Source organism: Doryrhamphus excisus, linkage group LG11 (assembly GCF_037039965.1).
Source record: "Doryrhamphus excisus strain RoL-2023G ecotype Guam linkage group LG11, RoL_Dexc_Guam_v1.1, whole genome shotgun sequence".
NCBI lineage: Eukaryota > Metazoa > Chordata > Actinopteri > Syngnathiformes > Syngnathidae > Doryrhamphus > Doryrhamphus excisus.
The window spans coordinates 17,111,152-17,131,966 of NC_136367.1; the positions used below are offsets into that span (position 1 = coordinate 17,111,152).

The 20,815-nt window shown below is 40.9% G+C and overlaps 1 protein-coding gene and 1 non-coding gene across 4 annotated transcripts; one reads left to right on the top strand and one right to left on the bottom strand.

Annotated features, from left to right (window-relative positions):
• Nucleotides 1–1,480: 1,480 nt before the first annotated feature.
• LOC131126337 (protein kinase C delta type-like) lies at nt 1,481–16,473 on the bottom strand. Of its 3 annotated transcripts, none has more exons than XM_058068767.2 (17): nt 16,300–16,473; nt 10,387–10,517; nt 8,923–9,195; nt 6,219–6,387; nt 5,699–5,730; nt 5,515–5,600; nt 5,257–5,386; nt 5,026–5,126; nt 4,586–4,667; nt 4,323–4,444; nt 4,076–4,249; nt 3,906–3,997; nt 3,758–3,820; nt 3,461–3,599; nt 2,875–3,063; nt 2,332–2,460; nt 1,481–2,234 (listed from the first exon to the last, which is right to left on the bottom strand). In XM_058068767.2, exons 2-17 carry the CDS (start codon nt 10,493–10,495, stop codon nt 2,076–2,078), a joined length of 2,049 nt encoding a protein of 682 aa, XP_057924750.2. In that variant the 5' UTR covers nt 10,496–10,517; nt 16,300–16,473; the 3' UTR covers nt 1,481–2,075. The 3 variants fall into 3 exon arrangements, with proteins under 3 accessions (XP_057924750.2, XP_057924759.2, XP_078650996.1); XM_058068776.2 differs by lacking the exon at nt 16,300–16,473 and adding an exon at nt 14,268–14,292; XM_078794870.1 differs by lacking the exons at nt 10,387–10,517; nt 16,300–16,473 and having other exon boundaries at nt 8,923–10,372.
• Nucleotides 4,796–4,867, top strand: trnae-cuc (transfer RNA glutamic acid (anticodon CUC)). The gene has a single exon. It is a non-coding gene; the product is annotated as a tRNA-Glu (tRNA).
• Nucleotides 16,474–20,815: the final 4,342 nt, after the last annotated feature.

Sequence of the window (20,815 nt, forward strand, 5' to 3'; positions counted from 1 at the left end):
TTGTTAGCTTGATTTGCACTGCTCGTCCACGACCTCATTCCAATATGGCACAAATGGCTACTGCGCATGCGCTTCCGCCTCTTGATATGCCTCTGAGCCCGGGCTACATCACACTGACTTCCATCTTCACACACAATAAAATATCACACAAGCACAATCCACAGCAACATCTGGAAAGAAAAATGGAAAAAAAACAGCAGGAGATCTTGCATTATTTCTAAGGTGTAGCCATAATTCGACAGAGCAATCGTCAATAAATTTAATCCCCAACGGAATCCGCACTTAGGTAAAGGGTTGACATGCAATAAATTGCCTATATAATCGACCCACTTTCGATAACTACAAACAATCAGCTTTTAACTCAGTATTTTGCAACCTAATTATTTTATTATTATTTCCGGTCACTGGATGAAATCATGTTGCTCAGTTTCTGTTTGCAACTATATTCATTGAACTAGTCAAATGTTGTGCAATAGCACCGTTCGATTGTGAATTAATTGCAATAGCACGATCGTGCACGGCAATAGTGGCACTTATGCTGCACAAAGCTCTCAAGTCGTGGGGGTGTAGTGGGGGGGGGGGGTTTGAGGGGGTTTCGTGGAGAAAACTGCCGGACAAATAATGCATGGCACTGCGAATGCAAGTTCATTTATTCAGCATCAGAAAGGTCATATAAATCTATTTATTATATTGCAGGGAGCGAAAAAAAAACCACAAACAGGTTTTGTCGCTCACTTGGATCACGCAAAGCAGGCTTGCTGTTTCCTAATCCTCCACAATAGACCAACCCTTTGGATGCCTGTTACAACAAAAGAAAGAAGAAGAAGAAAAAAATGCCCGCATTTATCATGCGTTGAAATGGAAGCACTATAATGATGAAGAGCTGCTGCAGCTCGGCGATCGGAGCTTGCATCAGCGGTGAAAACAATGGAAGACATTTAAAAAATAAATCATTTTCCAATGCAGGACCTCTTTTTAAAGTATCACATTAGGCTATTTGACCAACAATGTTAATGCATCATTACATTGTGTATGTTTTTTTATTTTTTTATGGGGTCTTCTAATTGCACTTGGCTTTTTTTAAGCAGCAACTTTCATTTCTCCATTGTTTGTTGAAAATATGCATAGCTCATTTTTTTCAAGTATAATCATTAGAATTTATCTCCTCCCGCATCAGACGATGGAAGGGTGCAGAGGACAGGTCACTGCAGGAATGTGCTCGCCTTGTAATCTTCAGGTTGAAGCGGTTGGCTGCAGTTACAGCACCTGACCACTGGATGGCACCAGAGGTCGAGGGTTTTTTCCTCAAGCGGTACTTTACTCCCTGGGGTGCAGGAAGCCAAAATTCGGAAGGCAGATGATGCAGAAATGGTGACACTGTGTGTAACCTCGCCAAAACAGAATGCAGGTGATTTTTTTTCCCATTATTGTCAATATCAATTATTGTCCATTATTGTATATAAATGCAATGAAAACAAAATGCAATTGAAGAAATGCATTTATTTAATTATCATCAACAGTAAAAGTGTGTAAATACAAAAGTAAAGGAAGCACTCGCTCTATTTGCGTCATGATAAATATCAATTCCTCCAACAAAAACACCCTTCAATACCTATATGTATATATTGCAGGTGACGCCATCTGTGTTTCATATTTGTGCAGGTTTAAGGCCAGCTGAAAACTGACCAAGAATAAATTAATCATTTTTTAGGACATTTACAGTGTGCAGTTGGTTTAAAGTCAGTGCAGGAATTGTGGGAATCGTGTGGTGTAGATATAATAAATCGGACCACATTACGAACTGGAGGTTTTGGATCTGCCCCTACCTGCGTATACACAGGATTAATTTAAAGATACAGTACATTTGATGATCTAGTGAGAGTGTTTACATTGAGAAAACATTACACATAAGTAATAAAAAAATACCCCTTTAGTTGTGATTATTAGTTACACTGCTATATGAAGTATGTCCCTTTGTTACACTTACAGTATAGTGTCTTATTGTGTTTTGATTTGATTCATCCATTTGAAGATGGAGGAAAATATCCCGACTGTAAGGTGACCAGATTGTCTTTTCATTTGCTTATCAGATGTTCCAATTTGGGATTGACGAAAGAAAAGCCACGGAACGCCGCCTGATCCATGGAGTCAATAAGGTTCTTGTCGCCTTGGGAGAGGCGCGGTTTTTCGCTCAAGAACTCCCGGTCGAAGTTACTGCAGTCACTTGGGGATTTCTGTGGAAAGCAAGATGGCGTGATTCACATTGTGTTTTGGAGAGAAGACCTTTTTTTTTTTTTTTTTTTTTTTTCAGAAAATCTGAATGATCCCCACCACTTTGGGCTTGAAAGGGGGCTCCACTTCTCTCTTCTCCAGAGCTGACCAGTTGGTATTTCTGAAGAAAGGTTGTGCTCGGATGTCTCCCACCATTCCGAGTCGGGAAGCGGGATCTCTTTCAAACAACTGCAATCGGGATGGAAGAAAAAGAAGACAACTTCTTTGATTAAAATGAAACTACTATTTTCTACCGCGGGGGTGCTGGAGCCTATCCCAGCTGTCTACGGGCGAGAGGCGGGGTACATCCTGATCTGGTGGCCAGCCAATCACAGGGCACATATAGACAAACAACCATTCACACTCACATTCATACCTATGGACAATTTGGAGTCGCCAATTAACCTAGCATGTTTTTGGAATGTGGGAGGAAACCGGAGTACCCGGAGAAAACCCACGCATGCACAGGGAGAACATGCAAACTCCACACAGAGACGGCCGAGGGTGGTGTTCATTTGTTAAATTTTGTTATTCAAACTTCAATGTAACCTGTTATAACATGTATTTGCATATCAATTCAACACACAAAGTAGGACTAATTACCATCTCAAGCAGTTTCTTGGCCTCCTTTGTTATCCACCGAGGGTAGTGAGGGGTGTCCGACCGGATGGACTCAAACAGTTCATCCTCATCGTCACCTTGGAAGGGTGACTGACCGATGAGCATTTCATAGACCAAGACGCCGAAAGACCACCAGTCGACTGAGAAGGTGTATTTCTGTCCTAAGAGGATCTGCCATGAGAGATAGTAAAGCGGTGAGAAAGACGTCTCCAGTACTGCAACAAAGGATTATTGTGATAACGCTAGTTCCATCTATAAGCGGGGGTGTCCAAACGTTTTCCACCGAGTGCTGCATACTGAAAATGAAAGGGATGCAGTCCATGTAGTTAAAAATTATTTTAAAAGGTTAAAAAAGCCTTTGTGTATGTTAAAAGCAGGTCTGATTAAAAAATTTGAATCAGATTAATCAGTTTTTAAATTAATCATGATTAATCACTATTTGCAACTATGTCTGAAATTTGCTGTTTTATGTTATTATTAGTGTCTTTTTCCATTTTTTTGCCTTTTGGCTAAATAAATAAACCACCCTTGGACACACCCGCTCCAGACGGACTCCAACCTCAAATACCTCAGGTGCAATGTAGTCTGGAGTCCCACAGAATGTTGAGGCTCGGGCATTTTCAAATATATTCTCTTTACACATTCCAAAGTCTGCAATTTTAATGTGGCCGTCCTTGTCCAGCATGACGTTATCCAGCTTCAGATCCCTGCAGGGTTCCAGAGATGAATGCCATGCATTGGTTATATGATAACTATCTCGCTATCTTGTCGTCTGAGATTAAAGTTCAAGAGTATGTTGCGGTCTTGTGATACCGTATTGGTTGAATATTTTCAGTAGTTGTCACGTCTCTCAAGTGGATATTACCTGTAGATAATTCCCCTGGAGTGGAGGAACTGCAGGCCCACGACTATCTCAGCAGCATAGAATCTGGAGGTCGGAGTTCAAAACGACAACAGTGAGGATGCCAGCTGAGTGATCTGGACAACAACAATCTTTAACCAAGTGTGCTCACGTGGCTCTGACTAGATCGAATCGGCCTTTGTCTTGGATATGGAACATCAAGTCGCCGCCATTGAGGTATTCCATGACAAAGAAAAGGTGCTCCTGAGTAAACAACACGTTAGACAGAATCGAACACAGTGATGAGATGCTCTGACGTCAGGGTAGTTTGCGTGTGCTCACTTTAGACTGGAATGTGGAGTAAAGGTGTGTGAGGAAGGGGTTCTCCCAGGCCAGGGCAAGAACTCTCTTCTCCACCATGGTACACTCCACGTCATCATCCATGAGAACCACGTCTTTTTTTAGAACCTTCACAGCAAAGTACTGGCCCTTGCCCTTTAGCTCGGCCAACAGCACCTGAGGATCACAGCAGCTTCATTAGATGTTCCAATCTGGTTTAAAAACAGCCCATGGAGTACAGATAGCACACCTTGCCAAAACTGCCTTTGCCCAGAACTTTGTGGAAGACAAGGTGGTTGACGGTGAGGTGTACCCGGGAAACAGGAAGTACGCAAGAAGTGGAGCCATCTTGCATTTTTCCATTCCCACCAGCTGTAACATTTCCACATTTCGCAGTGAATACGTAAGAAAGCAAAGCAGACACCAAAACAACAAAAAAAGGGTTTGAATGGGACTTGATCTCAACTCTTGATGGTATGGCAGCGTACATAAGTAGCTATGACAACGGCTTACCAGCAGGATCTGTTGTTGCACTTTGGACGTCTTGATAGATGCCGATATCGGCTCCATTGCTATCAGACTTCTTCAGGGATTTCTAGGATGCAAAATCATCATTTAGCTTTCTTGCTGATGTGTAGCCAAAATATCAGTATTTCAGTTCTGTATCAGTTTTCAGTATATCAGTTTTCGATATTGTTCTACGTCACTCTCTGCTCATCACTCTCCCTGGTGGTCTAGTGGCTAGGATTCGGCGCTCTCACCGCCGCGGCCCGGGTTCGATTCCCGGTCAGGGAACTACTTTTTTTTATTATTTTAAGCATACATGTGACAGTTAAGCATTTTTGTGTGTTATCTAATGAAGATAATGTAACAATAGTCTGATGTTCTGATGATTAAAAATGTAAAATTATTCCTTAAATATGTTGGCAAATTCTACAATGTGTGCTACAAACCTGGGGGACTTGAGACAGAGCTTCAGCCAATAGCTTCTGGTTGATGCCACACAGATTGGCCACTTTTTTCTGACAATAACTATGAACGTTCATGCCACAATCTGTTGTGAAAAACAAGAATCCGTGGATTAACAAAGTGGAAACGGAGGAGCAAAGTGTCAAAAGCAGACTAAATGATTTCATACCATAATAAGTACAAGGGATGACTTTTGAAATAAAGACGCTGCCCACCTTCACATTTAAGGCCCTGTCTATAAATACCCCACAGCAGGGTGCCACAGTGGTCACAGAAGGTAGGGCTCCTGTAGTTATGGTACTTGAAGCGATGTGGCATGTCAATCTTGAAGCGCTCTTTCTGGAACTAAACACATATATACATATTTAGTAGGTAGACTCAAAATGACAAGAAGATTTGTGTTGCTTTTGCACTGCAAATAAGAGACCATAAGGGAAAAAAAAAAACCAGCAGCACATCCAAATCGAACTCACCATTGTGTCACGACTGTTGGCTGCTGTGCCGGTGCACCTGCCGATAATCTTTTCGATGCATTTCTTGTGAATCGCTGCATTGCATTCTGGATGGGATGTATTATCAAATATTGGGTCACAATGTGAAGATGATTTGATGTAGAAATATGAAAGAAATCCTGTGATGCAGTTGGCGAAAACTCACGTCTGCACTTGTAGCCTTGCTTGTTGAGCCCCCTGGGTGGAAAAATAAAGTATGATTTTGAGATGTGACATAGCAAATGATTGATTCAGCGTAGGTATGATGCTAATTTAATACAATTATGCAGGCCTATCCAATGTTTGTGTGAATTAATACTAAAATTCCGCACCACTTTAAGGCTTTTGGCTAAACATGATACCATTCACTAGATATGCTAAGGTTGCCATTTATCCCAGGCATCATATCCAAATCTACAACGTCAATCTAAGTTTTATTAAGTGCAAAAACCTCCTGAGATCAAGATAATACAATAAAAAAAAAATCAACCTGTATGGTGCGTTACAAGATGGTGGTAGGAGTTTGACCAACAGGTTTGAGCTGCTGACTTACGGTAGTTGGAATGTAACACGACAACCTTGATGCATTCCCTTCTGACTCACTCTTGCAATAATAATAAAAGACTTGTTGTTGTTTTTTCCATTGTGTTTAAAATGCTGACCGGCTCGACCCAGAATGAACTCACCAGAGAAACTCCCTGCACACGGAGCAGAAGGTAGGCTGGTGGAAGAAAGTGGCAGAAAACTCATGGTTCTTGATGATGTGAAGCTTGGGCTGCTTGAACGCTCCCCTCCTCCTGTTCAGAGTCGTGAGTCCGTCCTCGGGGGCGACTCTCACAGATTGTTGGTTTTGTGCTGGAGGAAAAAAAGCAATCAGTAAAAGAGCTGATTCAAGGAAATGTTACACACACACACAAATTTGGGAGTGACGTAAATTGTCTTTCAATAACTCGGCAGTCTTATTTAAACATTTGATGTCTATTCTGAAAAACCAAGCAATTTTTCTGGAGATCACAACTAATAAAAAATGCATGTATTTGCCCCTCGCTACATCTCGGTTGGAACATCACACCCTCACTATCGCGGTTAGCAATAGCTATGACGTGAGTATGCCTTTAAGAAGCGGGGCCTGCCTGGCTCGAGTTGACTCTCAGCTGAGTGCTAGCAGGAGGTTAGCAGCATAGAGAGTGGCCGACAGCAGCTCCTGTGTGAGTGTTTGTTATTAAATGATTGAAGTGCATCGTGAGTTTCCCCTTAAACATAAACAGCAGCAGTAGAGAAGTATTCTACAATGGCCCCTAGGTGTTATATGTATTATACGGATGCGATAATAGCCACCAGGAAGTCCGCTGTCAATGAGGCACGATTGTATGTATCGATACAGACTGACAATTCTATTATTCAATTCTAATATTTCCATCACTGCCTCTGTTACTACCTCAATCATATATATTTATTTAACAACCCAATACAATACACTCATATGTGACTGTACTCACCTGTATACACCAATCACTATTTGCACTAAAATTAATATATCTGCAATATGTCTGCTCCTGCATATGCTCCTGTGCAATACTATGTGTATATTTTGGATATCTTGTATATATCTTGTTAAATTGTCTTTTTTACTCTACTTTTATATACTTTTTTTTAAACTTGAAACTACTGCACTGAAAGGAGAAGCTCTCCAATCTCGTTGTACATCTTGTATAATGACAATAAAGGCCATTCCTTTCCATTCCTATTCTGACATGATTGACAGGGCCCTATTGTGTCAATTCCCAGTCTTGCATCTCCCTACTAAGTGTTACCAAAATAAGTTTTAAGTCATTAACCTGACTGATTCACAACCATTACGTTTTGGGGAGCTGCCACCTGCTGTTATGCAATAGTCAGCAGTCATAACCCCCCCCCCCCCAGCTAATAAAGGAACGAGGCCTCGGGTGCAGCTATTGAATGAAGGGTAAACACAGAAAGATACAAGCGGGAATAAGCAGCTGATGCTAGTCAACTGGGTGGGGTCAAAAGTCACTGGGAGAAGACAGCAAAGGAGGCGTGAGAGCGGTAAACAAAGCAGGCAGAGCCTAGCGATAAGGAGAGCGAGTGCTTGAGTCCTCAAGCAAGGAGCGAAAGGGATACTTTGTAGGAAAGGGCAATCTTAAAAGGACGGCTGATAGACAAAGAAGTGGAATGAGTTGAAAGAGATAAACTCGTTCCCTATTTGCCGTTCCCTGACAGATGCTTGTCTTGGACACCACTTCAAAGAGCCAAGCCATGAAAGTGGGAATGGAAGAAAATACCTAAAAATACTCCAGCTTGCTTTTCAGGAAACCTGTGGCGTGTGTGGCAGAAAGCTGATAAAGTGTGGAGCTCTCTCTTAAAACCGTCCACTCCACTCACAACCCCCCAGGAATGGGATACTTGCCTCTGAATAAGACCAACGGCTAACAAATGATTAGCATGTATTCTCATTTAAAACTAACATTAGTTAGCATTTGCAGACTGAAACTGTTAGTGTCTGCTAGCGTGAGTAAAATTGTATCATTATCTTTCTGCCACATTACATGGCGTCGACCGAGGTATAAGGTCGTCTTACCAGCAGCGACACAGACACACCCTGTTCGCTCGTATCGGAGCAGATTAAGAAGTAATCATTTACAGTTTGACTGGTCGGCTGTTTATTACATCATAGTCAAGACATAAATAATACATGAAGAGAAGGGTACAAATGTACATCCCTACCTTGCTCTTCCTTTGTATGATTTTAAACACACTTTTAAACTCAATGAGCTGTCCCTACTTTTTAATATTGAAGTAACTGAACAGTGTTAAGTACTTTATAAATAAATGGACTGTTTACACAGGTGCTAAAACTACTGCTGAATGGAATTATTTTTCAAATCATTCCTGAAAAACGAGTTATTACCTGTGCATATGTGAGTATATTACATTCAAAATAACAATGGCCGAATACAGGGTTGTGTTTGCAGGTGGATAAATACAGGCGGTCCTCGGTTTACAGCGTTTCGTGATCATGATGCACTACGGGTTGGCTTATAAATATGACACTCACTTGGGAAATGGCTACGTGCACCCGGTGGAAAATATAGTCGCATGCAGCTACACTGAAGAAGAGCATTTTCCTTGCTCTCCCGCTCCAACCTGCACTCCGACCCCCCCATAATGGACTGTGCAATAGTGGAAGACGCCACATAGTCCCTGGTGGTCTAGTGGCTAGGATTTGGCACTCTCACCGCTGCAGCCCGGGTTCTATTCCCGGTCACGGAATGTATGTGTTTTGCTTTTCCTGCTTCTGTTTATTTCACAGGCTGACAGCCTGAACTTTACATACAGAACAGTTAATATTACTGAAAATGGCCGACTTACTCGCATCACTGTCTTCCAAGAAATACTGGACAGCCACTTGGACCTTTCCAGAAGGCATCAGGTCTACCCAGAACTCAGCACGACCATTGGTTTTGGACTTTTTACAGCGTTCTGCTAGCACAGACACGCCAACTGAAGCCTTGGCCAATGGCTGCTCAGCTCCTTGCAAGAGAACCACTTCTAGGACACGCCCCTCATAAATATGAGCATCGAATGTGGTCTTCCATGTTGGATACATGGTGGGCTTCCTCTGAACCAATGTTTTTCCTCGCTCTGTCAAAAATAAGAATATAATTAGTTTGGGAGAACAAGACCAACAAAATGGACAACCTGACATAGAAATAGCAATATTCAGTGTATAACTAAATATGTATATTGTACAAGAAGTGCAGAGAACTTTTCCCACTGAGGGCCACATACCAAAAGGATGCCAGGGCCACTTTAGGACACACTTTCACGTAGACAGCCTGCATCTAAGCTTTGCTTTTTTGTTGTATTTAATTAGTCATTTTTATTTTTTTAATAATTTGTAGATATTATTTTTTTATTTTATTTCTTATTGTTTATTTTTATTATTTTATTACTATTATTTGATTGCATTATTATTATTATTAAAGGTATTTTTTACTTAATCAATTTAGCTAATATTAGTATGAACTTTTTCAGCTTATATTACCCTTTTTTGTTTATTTAATTGTATTTATTTATAATTTTTTTTACACATTTTTAAAGTTTCTTCTTGTCCATTTTGTCTTGTAATATTATGTCTATATTTTCTGAATATTTTGACGTTATGATCCTAACATTGTAACTTCTATCCAATCTCATTTTCCTAGAATTGCAACTTTCTTTTTTGTCTCTTTTTTGATTATTTACTTTACGTTTTCCATAAAATATGTTTCAACTCCATGCAATTTTTTTCTCTATTAATATTATGAGTTACTGATTTATTTTCTTACTTAATATTTCATATTTTGTCTTGTAAAATTACAGCTCTTTTTGAACATTTGTACTTTAGTTTATTTAGTTCAATCCAACATTTAGAATGTGCCATGGGCCAATAAAAAGACAGTCACGGACCACAAATGGCTCTTGGGCCGCACTTTGGAGACCACTGGCCAGTTCCCTGTAAAACTGGCTGTACACATAGAATCTTAAAATTCATCTCTCCCATGCCTGCATGGCCTCCTTGTGCATGAATGTGAATTAGTTCCATTCCTCACAAGGGATTTCCAGCAGCTAAATTACTACCTAATCCAAATATCTTATCTTACTTAGTAAGTGTGACTATGAAATCCACAAAGTCAGTCCCTGGTGGTCTTGCGGCTAGGATTCGGTCGGATTCCTATTTGAAATGTTTGTATAAAATAAATGTATTTCTTTTGTCAGCAACTCCACAAGTTACTGGTGCTCTATCGGCTATTGTTGGTTCGAGAACGCACTGTATGTATTTGCTATACACACCTGTGCTGACAGACTCCTTTATCTTGATGGCACAAATGGGGGGTTCAGACAGAGCAGGCAGAGCGCCTACATCATATGCATTGAAGGCGATACGCAGGAAGGGTGCCATGGCAACAGCTCACCTCAGCCTCCTGGAATAACATCAGATTGGCAGTTAAGTAAAAGATGTTTACGTGCATCAGAAACAGAAAAAGGAAGAGAGCTAACAGTGTCGTCAGATGGGAACAAGAGAGGAAGTCGAAATTTCCATCTTATTACATCATTTTGGAAACTACATTTTAGTTATGTGAGAAGAAGATATACATGAGTGAAAATCCAGAGCAGCAGCAGCAACAATACACTAAGACAGCCAAAAAAGAAAGTGATGAAAAATGTAATTACTGACACTTCAGATGTGTTTTACTTTGAAAAACTATTCAAAATAAAATATGTTGCACAATAGTTAACCTGGGAATGGTTGTTGGCGACCAGTCCAGCCACTGGCCCAAAGACGGCTGGGATAGGCTCCAGCACCCTCCCCCGACCCTTGTGAGGATAAGCGGTAGAAAATGAATGAATGAATAGTTAACCTATAATAAAATAAAAATGTTTGACTGACATATTTTGTCTTTTTTGTATTTCAAATCATTATGTAAAAAATGTTTATGCTCATATTATGGTATGCCATAAGGGTTGAAAGCCCCCCACCAACGCACCCCGACTTCATTCAAGCTGAATTTCATTGCATGTACATTCTGTGGGTTGCGTCACGTATTACTATATACCAGTGCTTCTCAATTATTTTCCGCCATGCCGCCTGTAAGGGACAGAAGTATTTTTTCCCGCGACACTACCCCCCCCCCCCCCCCGATTTGAAATACTACAGAAACTGATCATATTTATACATTTATCTGAAAATGCAACAAAATATAGAGCATACAAGCATATTCAAGAGTCAAACTGCATATTGAGTGCTAAATGTGTAAATGTTAGGAGGTCTGCATTGAAATGAAAGCGTCTCGATTCTCCCCCTGACAGTACCCCCCTTCCCTGCACCTCCTAGGGGGGGCCCTGCCCCACTATTTGAGAAGCACTGGTATATACTGTAAGAAGTGCTTATGAGTGGGATTGTGCATCATTTCATTCCGATTCTAATGATTCTAATTCCTTGTTCCACTTCTGGTTCCTAATGATTCTCCATTCCAATGCAAGGTCATAAAAGTTTACTTGGTTTAATTGAGGGTGCTGACCACAGTTCATCAGCAGCAAAGCATCAGTGTTAAAAGAGAAGTTTAATGAAGGCCATGTTGACATTTTCTCAGTGTGTAGATAACAACAAGAGAGAAAAAAAAAACCTTAAGCTTTAAATCTTGAAAAACTTGAAAATCAAGCCTCCTGTGCGTGCTGGAAACCCCCCCCCCCAGCTTTGCAAGGATTTACAAGCTCCATTGCACACAAAAGAAGGCATGTACAGTATATTTACAGATTACAGAACAGTCTTTGTTGTAGACTTTTAAGAACGGATTTTTGATGCTTACTAAGAGTGACACACGCCTCTGTTGTTGTTGTTGTGCTGACTAACCCTTAACTGTTTCTGCGTCAAGTCAAGAGGCGTGAGAGGCTCGCTCACAATAGTCGCTCTTTAACCAACTTTATAATGTCATAGAATAATTATACCTCTCAATTCTAGCAAGTATAAATACTGTGCTCCACAGAAAAAAGTGTGCTTTATATCCCCAAAGGAGCTGGAAAAAGTGAACACATACAAAGGGTGAAAGGGTGGGACGGGAAAAGAGCGAGACATGGGAGGGGGGCTTTCCAGTTTACATTCTGGAAGCTGGGCTGGTGGACTCTAGATGAAAGAAAACTTAATAACAGACCTTTACTTGTAAATGGTGCATGGTGTGTGTGTGTGTGTGTGTGTGTGTGTATGCTCCTGGGGCTACACTAAATTGAACATCCTTCAGCAAGACAACCGACATAAGGATGTGAATGAAACGAGCAAGCATTACATCATACTGCATGTTACATCATACCATTATACAGGGTCTCCGCTAGTTTCAACAAGTCCAATTTAAGAGTTTTTTTTTATTAACCATAATTACAATTAATGACTAATACAAAAAAAACCACACAAGCAAAAAAAATACAAAAAACAGCTCTTTCATATTGGAATACTTTATCTTATTATTAGTTATTACCATCAGCAGTTCAGATTTCAGGGTTTTCGTTTCAGTTTGGGCACCCCTGAAGGCATAACTTAAAAGATAAATTTCACTCCACCGTGAATGTGAGTTTTTAAGGTCATGCCAACAGATGCACGACAAATTTCGGTTATGCATTCAACTGGTGAAAAATGTGGCATACGCAGTAAAGCAAGCTGGTGGAACAGGTTGTGGAACTTAGGTGCTCATTTGCACGCCTGAAAGGCAACATTGAATACAGTGTATCACATACGCCGCATTCTTTCCAGAAACAAAATGACAGTGTTTGCATAATTTGCGTACTGTAAGTCGTTTGTGCCTAAAGCACTTTATACTCAAGTCAACAAGAAATGAAAAGATTATTACAGTGTGTAAAAAAAATATATCCTTAGTACCCTAACCAATCTTACACCTCACACGTGTGCTTCTCCTTCTACAGGATATTAGCATACCGCTCTAATACGCAGCAATAAGCCTCTTTGCCATGTTAGCGTATCATAGTAGTAAGGGAAAAGGCGGAAGGAACTTAAACAGTAATGGCTTGATGCCAGTTAGTTGATGTGGCTTCTGGTGTGCCGTTGCCACTTACCAGACAAGGAAAATGTGCGCCAATTGACACACAAATACAGTTTAATAAGGCGATGAAGGATAAGCCAAAAATAGAAAATAAATAATAACCTTGTGTGTGCTGTAATCAATTTCCAGAAATTAATTTGCAATCATGGCAATGTGGTGTTGCCAAATGTACTTGAAAGGGGAATTTTTTTTAAATTTTGGAATCCTTATCTTTCCCTTTTCTGTGCATTATAACACAAGAAAATGAGTTAATATGAGCTAGCTGACAACGGACAACATCGGGATACACCTATTTTGCCTATGAATCGCTCTAAAAAAAACCTCAAACAACGTTGCATGGTTTGATATCCATGCTGTGATCATGTACAGTGATGATACCATGTAATATTTGCAGAATCTATTATTTTGATGATTAACAACACTACTCAAACAAACACTTATGATGCCCGCTGTCATTGGGATGGCTGTGTCTTCCAGCACAAGGCGTGTGATCCAGTCCTCAGGTTAAAAAAAAAATGCTGATGGCTAGTCTTTGTAGCAAAATTGTGTGCAAAATAAGTGAATCACGCTGAGACTAGCAATTAGCAACACATCGTGTTAGTACGCAAGATTAAAATTGTTTTTTATGTTAGCTGCTATAATAACAATATCACTGTAGCTTGGTTAATATACTAGTCAGTTATGTAAACGAAACACCATTGGCGTTTTTTTGTGTGTCAAACTAGGTATTTCCCATGACGTCCATTGTGAGCTATAAGTAAGTAAATAATGATGTTATATTTGAATATAATACAAGAAATACACAGTATACTGTACTAGTTTCTAAGGTTCATTGAATGTGTTCCTTAACCCCATTACCGAAAATGAAAGTGAAAACTAAACGTCTTTAATCTGCCATTTTTGCTGCAGCACAGCGGCATGTAATATTAGTACAGTAACAGCATCCTGTGAGCACACACACTAATAACCTTGAACAAAGCAGCCTTTAATGAAACTCAGCAGAGCTGCTGGACAGAATCAAAGCCCTCCTTTGGTTAACTAAGCAAGATTAATGTCTAACACTTGTTCTCCTTGCCCTCCAGTCGCACACGTACGTACATACATACATACATACATACGTACACACAAGTCAGCGGCAGACTGGGTCACAAGACTTTTCATCAACAAAGACCGGCAGAAAAGCAGAAATTACAAATAGGTGATGAATAGCAGTTTGAATGACAAACACACACACACACCTTACTTATCTTTTGTGACTCTTGTACTCAAATCTTTGACAGCTTGTCAAACCTGCTATACCAGCATAACATGAACCCTTCCACTCAGTGTGTGTGTGTGTGTTTTCTCTGCATGTGTTCATTTCTGCAGGGTGTTTCTCACTTTAACGAATAATCCTAAACCGGGCTACCAGGGTAGAATTATTATTTCAACAAGAAAAATCATCTTAAAGTTCCATGTGAGCAACTTCTTACGAAACAGATGTCCAGGGAGCGTCCTCCAAGCGACTTATGATGCCAATAGCTAATATTGACACAGCGCTACCTGCACGCAGATAGTATTACACTCACAGAAAGACTGCTGCTTCCAGAAGCAAAGAGAATGCTGTCGATGCAGGATGGTTTGGCACTGTGCAACTTCAATAGATACAGTAGAATTCATCATGGTGATGACAATTGTGATGGTTTAATGCTCAACAAAAATCACATTAAGGAACATAATGTTCCTGTGCATTATGTTGTTTATATTCAGTGTCATCTATTTATTCTCTTTATTATTATTTTTTTTTTAGTCTCTGGTGTAATACAGGAGCCAGGCAACAACATTTTGTTGGCAATTTCACTTTTGTGTAATGACAATAAAGGAAGTCTATCCATTCGTCCATCCATCCATCTATAATATGATATACACATGCACAATTCCAAAAGCATGCATCATCTACATCTCAATTACAGAGACAGAGAGTCCTCGGTTGATGATATTTCCTGGTTATGACGCATCGCCATTAATTACTTAAAAGTTTCTACTAACGCAATTTCATTTGCAAATACGAGACTCGCTCAAGAGCTACAACGGCAGAACATGACAACGTTACCCTCGTTCTCCCTCTTATACCTTCATCATGACTCCCAAGCGCAAGGCAGGCTCCCTCAGATGGAAGTACTCCAAAGAAAAGGAACGCCACCAACCATGGAAGTGAAACCAGACATTGCAAAAATCATGTCTGGTCCAAGCTACAACACTGGCATGAACATCTCCTTGGATGAAGATCCTTGAACATGTGAAAGGATCTGCTCTTATCAAATAATAATCAATAACTTGCATCTTTTTTATGACTGTTTTGTTTGATTTAATCTTTTCTTATCAATGTGCTTAGTTTGTCCTTTGTGTGTTAGGTGAACAGTGTGAGTGACTTTGGTGTTAATAAAAAAAATCTGCTTTCGAATGCACTGTTGGAGTGTTCATAAACAGAGGGGAAAAAGTAACCAGTCTTGTTCTAACCCTATTGGTGCTTAACATGTTCAAGTTACCATTTTCTAACATAGAATTATTAATTTAAAAGAAGACATAAGAAATCTGAAAGGCTTAGTGTCTTAGTGTTCTCTAACATGGCTGAAAGATGGATGGACTTCAAGTGTTTGTGAATAATAATAATCAAGCAACCTGATGCTCCATGCATATCAAGGTTACAGTGCCCCCTGGAAGGTTTTCTTTTAAATAAAACCTCCATTTGACAACGTTATTATGTCTCATTTTAAACACATTCTAGTTTTGAGTTTTCTAAAAGTTAGCTAGCTTACACACTAGCCTGGTTGCCATTGACTACGAGCTGGCGCCGAAGGTATTTATACATTTTAATGCCTGTTGTCGATACAAACATGAATTAACATGAAAGGTAGAACTTTTGTATGGACTGAACGAAGGAAATATTTAAAGATTGAAACCGTTCTTTTTTCGCCAGTCCGAAAGTAACTACTAGTAGGAGTAGTAGTAGTGCCACTACCGGGATTATATCACTCAACTGCCAAGTGGAATAACACAAAAAGCGACGTCCTATGATTCTCTTATTTTACATTGTGAATAAATATGTTGACCCAAATGCCACACGCAGACCAAAGTTTGCATAGAATAAGTTTCACAAGACATTATAACTTACCGCTTACGCCGAAAAAGTGCCTTGTGAGCGTCGAGTGTTTCCCCTACGACAGCACACTTTTCCCCGGGAGGCGTAGTCGACTTGTAAAGCTTCTGTAGTGAGTTAGTGTTTGACCCCGGCAGTGTGTGTGTGTGTGTGTGTGTGTGTGTGTGTGCGCCCGTCTGGTCCTCCTTCAACCACCGCTACTAAACACACCGACACCGTGGCTGTGAGGGATGTCTAGGAGTCAAACATGTGACGTCACACAGGTGACTTCCCCGTATACACGCGCATGGCACTAAGCAAACAAAAGCTGATTGGTCCTGAATCCTAAAGGGGGTGGGCGATACTGCAGGTTTGCGGTATCGATCAGATACTAAGGAAATTAAATGCTGATACTGATACCTGTAGTTATTACTCGGAATTTTAAATTAGTTTGCCTTTAATTTGTTGATCATGACTATAATCAGAAAAAACGAAACAAATGAAATGACCCAAAACACACAAACACCACAAAAGAAGTACAAACAGGAAATGCTGCAATCACATGAATGCTGCAAGATTCATTCATTCATTCATTTTCTACCTCTTTTTCCTCACGACGGTCACGGGGGTGCTGGAGCCTATCCCAGCTGTCTTCAGGTGAGAGGCGGGGTACACCCTGGACTGGTGGCCAGCCAATCACAGGGCACATATAGACAAACAACCATTCACACTCACATTCATACCTATGGACAATTTGGAGTCGCCAATTAACCTAGCATGTTTTTGGAATGTGGGAGGAAACCGGAATACCCGGAGAAAACCCACGCATGCACGGGGAGAACATGCAAACTCCACACAGAGATGGCCGAGGGTGGAATTGAACCCTGGTCTCCTAGCTGTGAGGTCTGCGCGCTAACCACTAGACCGCCGTGCCGCCCCCATTGGTAATTCTTTACATCATTTTCCAGGAAGTAGCCTGTTGAGTCATAAAGAAATGCACAACTAATTTATTTTCCTTTTCTGCTTGGCCTTGAAGGGGCGTGTGCTCTACAAATGGCTATTTTGTAAAGTGGGAAAAAAAGGAGTAGCACACACAGCTCCGTTCTTATCCACCACACAATTTATGTAAGATTACCAAAAGACAATATGCAGTATATTTTATCCGTGATCCAGTCAGTCATACATTTCCACATCCATATCACTTCCACGCTCTACTCCAGCACAAAGCAAAGCAGTCCACATGGCGCTGAGTCACCATTCCGCACCCACCAAAACTGTCCAACTATAAGACGGAATGGAACAGTAAATTTAGACTGTCTCAGCACCTTAGGGGCTATTTATAGCACAGGAAAAAGCACAACAATGACGTATAGAAGAGATCATTGAGGTGAAATGCTGACGGAGGTTATGGAGTCATACCATGAAACGACTCATCAGCAATTGGAAAGACTCCATTATCATGATTAATCACTTGAATGTGTTAGTTAAGGTTAGACTTAATGTGTTTAGCACCTGTGTACTGAACTTATCATGCGATTTTTACCCCATAGAAAACATTTTCCAAGCATGTGTGCTTCAAAGTATGTCACATTTTTATCACTTCTCTCTTCCTACTTCTCTAAAAGCGTCTGTGGTGACCCTGAGTAACATTCAATCCAACTTGAACTTGACTTTCTAGTAGTATCTCCATGACATGTTTGTTTTATTTGACTTTATTACTCCTGCATTGATCCCACATACTCTACTCTCTGCAGCTTACATACCTGGAAAAAGTGTGACTTGAGGATGTAATCATCTTCTTGCTTCACCGATCTCTCGCTCACCTGGAAAGAGACAGTAGTGCTGTGAGGATTACATTTACACCTCCCAGCCTCAGCTCCTCAGGGATAAACTGACATGGGTAGGAGTATAGATCACACCGAATGGCATGGATCACAGACTACCTGACCTTCGTACGTGCGACTGGGGAAATGCAGGTGTGACGTTTTGACCAGCAGCATGGGAGCACCGCAGGGAACTGTGCTCGCCCCTGTTCTGTTTACCCCATACAAGACTGACTTTGCGGACATATGTGGCGTCCTACAAGAATAAAGTAAAATAAAATTATAATTACGAGAAGAACATTACGAGAAGAACGCTTATCTTCACGAGGGTCGCAGGGGTGCTGGAGCCTATCCCAGCTGTCTTCGGGCGAGAGGCGGGGTACACCCTGGACCGGTCACCAGCCAATCACAGGGCACATATAGACAAACAACCATTCACACTCACATTCACTCCACACAGAGATGGCTGAGGGTGGGATTGAACGTGGGTCTCCTAGCTGTGAGGTCTGCTCCCTAACCACTTGTCCACCGTGCAGCCACATCCAATTTCATTTATTCATTCATTTTCTACCGCTTTTCCTCACGAGGGTCGTGGGGGTGCTGGAGCCTATCCCAGCTGTCTTCGGGCGAGAGGCGGGGTACACCCTGGACTGGTGGCCAGCCAATCACAGGGCACATATAGACAAACAACCATTCACACTCACATTCATACCTATGGACAATTTGGAGTCGCTAATTAGCCTAGCATGTTTTTTGGAATGTGGGAGGAAACCGGAATACCCGGAGAAAAACCCACACATGCACGGGAAGAACATGCAAACTCCACACAGAGATGGCCGAGGGTGGAATTGAACTCGAGTCTCCGAGCTGTGAGGCCTGCGTGCTAACCACTCGAATGCTGTGCAACCCCATTAAAAAACAACAAAATAGCTGTAGTTTGTCAAAAATAAAGTCAAAATATTAACAGAAAAAGTTGTCATTGTGTGGGCTTTGTGGAAAAAGTTTGGACATCCCCGGTCTCACGTAAGGAATGTATGCTTGTTGTCAGATGTTTTGTATGCACGGAACAAAATAAACCTGTTGTGACTTTGGTAATTCCAGCTTGACGTTTAACCAGTTTGTTCACGTCAAAACGGACAACCCAGAGAGCTCAGTAGACAAATCATTTCCCCGCTGTATTACCCTGCATTATAAATAGCAAGAGGAACAAACGCTTTCGTATTTGTCGGCCATAAGGCAGACATCCATCGACTGTGTGACGGTGGTGTCCAAAGTGTGGTCTGGGTCAGCTTGTTTTTACAAAAGAAAGACTTCAATTTAAGTCAACTTTAGGCCCATATCAGGGCATCTTCATTTATTTTCTGTATGTAGCCCTCAATGGAAAAGGTTTAGACACCCCTGCTGTATGAGGACAGAAAAACTGAATAGTCAGCATTTTTGTTTTACATACTGTCATATTAGGAGGGAGCACAGAGCAACAAAAAGGGTCAGGAAAAAAGTCATCTCAAATGAAAAAAAAGACATTTTCCCCAACCAAAATACACTCCATGATAAAAGAAATGGCATATCAACCCGTTCAGTTAGGAGGATCGAACAATTATTAATCAATTTCACTTGTTCTTGTGCAAAAATGCCAGAAAACAGAATAAAAGAAGAGTCAAGCAATATTAACATGTAGTCATTATGCCAAAAAGTGATCAATCTAACATACATTTCCAGTCCACATTGACCTTTTATGTTCATATTAATGAGAATTTAAGCAATGGTGGAGAACAAACGGTTATTTTGGAAGCAAGACTTGACAGATGGGCCTGCAGTGCCGCTCCTGCAACAGGATTTGGAAACTTTCTAACCACACTGGTACTCTATTACCTGTGTCAACGTGGACTACTCAAACGAGGAAGAATGGTCCCTTTCACCTCAGAGGATGAATGCTGATTGGCTAACTTCAGTAAAACATTAATAGAGTGACCTCTTTATCCAAACAGCAGTGAAGCCGTCCAAAACAGGACCAATGGAGTAATGGAGTTCTGACCCACTGACCCCCAGTTTTAGACTCGGTCTTTGCTTCCCGATATGTTGAACAGGATGTTAGTTAAGTCCTTTGAACTTGCCTAAGTTAACTAATGTTGAATTATCTAGTGTCAAGTCAATTTTTATATTCTGAAACTTTTATAATCATTAGATAAATGGTCAATGACTTACAGGCAGTCTCGCCCGTGCTTCTTCAGAGATGTTTTGCTTGTTCGCTACCATGTTTTTCCACCACCGAGTCAAGGAAAAACTCCCTCCGAAGGAGCAAACCTCCAACAGGACGGAGAGTAATCGGCCAATTAGGGACAAAGGAGAAGGGTATACAGAAAGGCAGTAAAAAGGATGGAACATTAGAGTCACAATTGCATACTGTATATCCACAGAGTTGCGATATAAATTGTAAATTATATATTCCAGCAGGAAGATGCTTTGACAAGACATGATGTGTAACTAATAAGACAGTAAGTCAGAATTTTTTGAGAATTTTGGATCTTGGAAACGATTTCCACCCCTTACCGAACCCGGAAGAGGAGTCTGATCGCTGAAAGCTCGACCTACCCGTTCTACTTCTGAGGTTCTGGGAGCCGCAAATGGGACAGCCAGTGCAGTGACACAAGTACCGGGGAACTGTGATCTCTTCTTGTAGTTCTAGTCCGTACTCAGGCAGCATCATTACAGACCAGTTGGACAGTCTC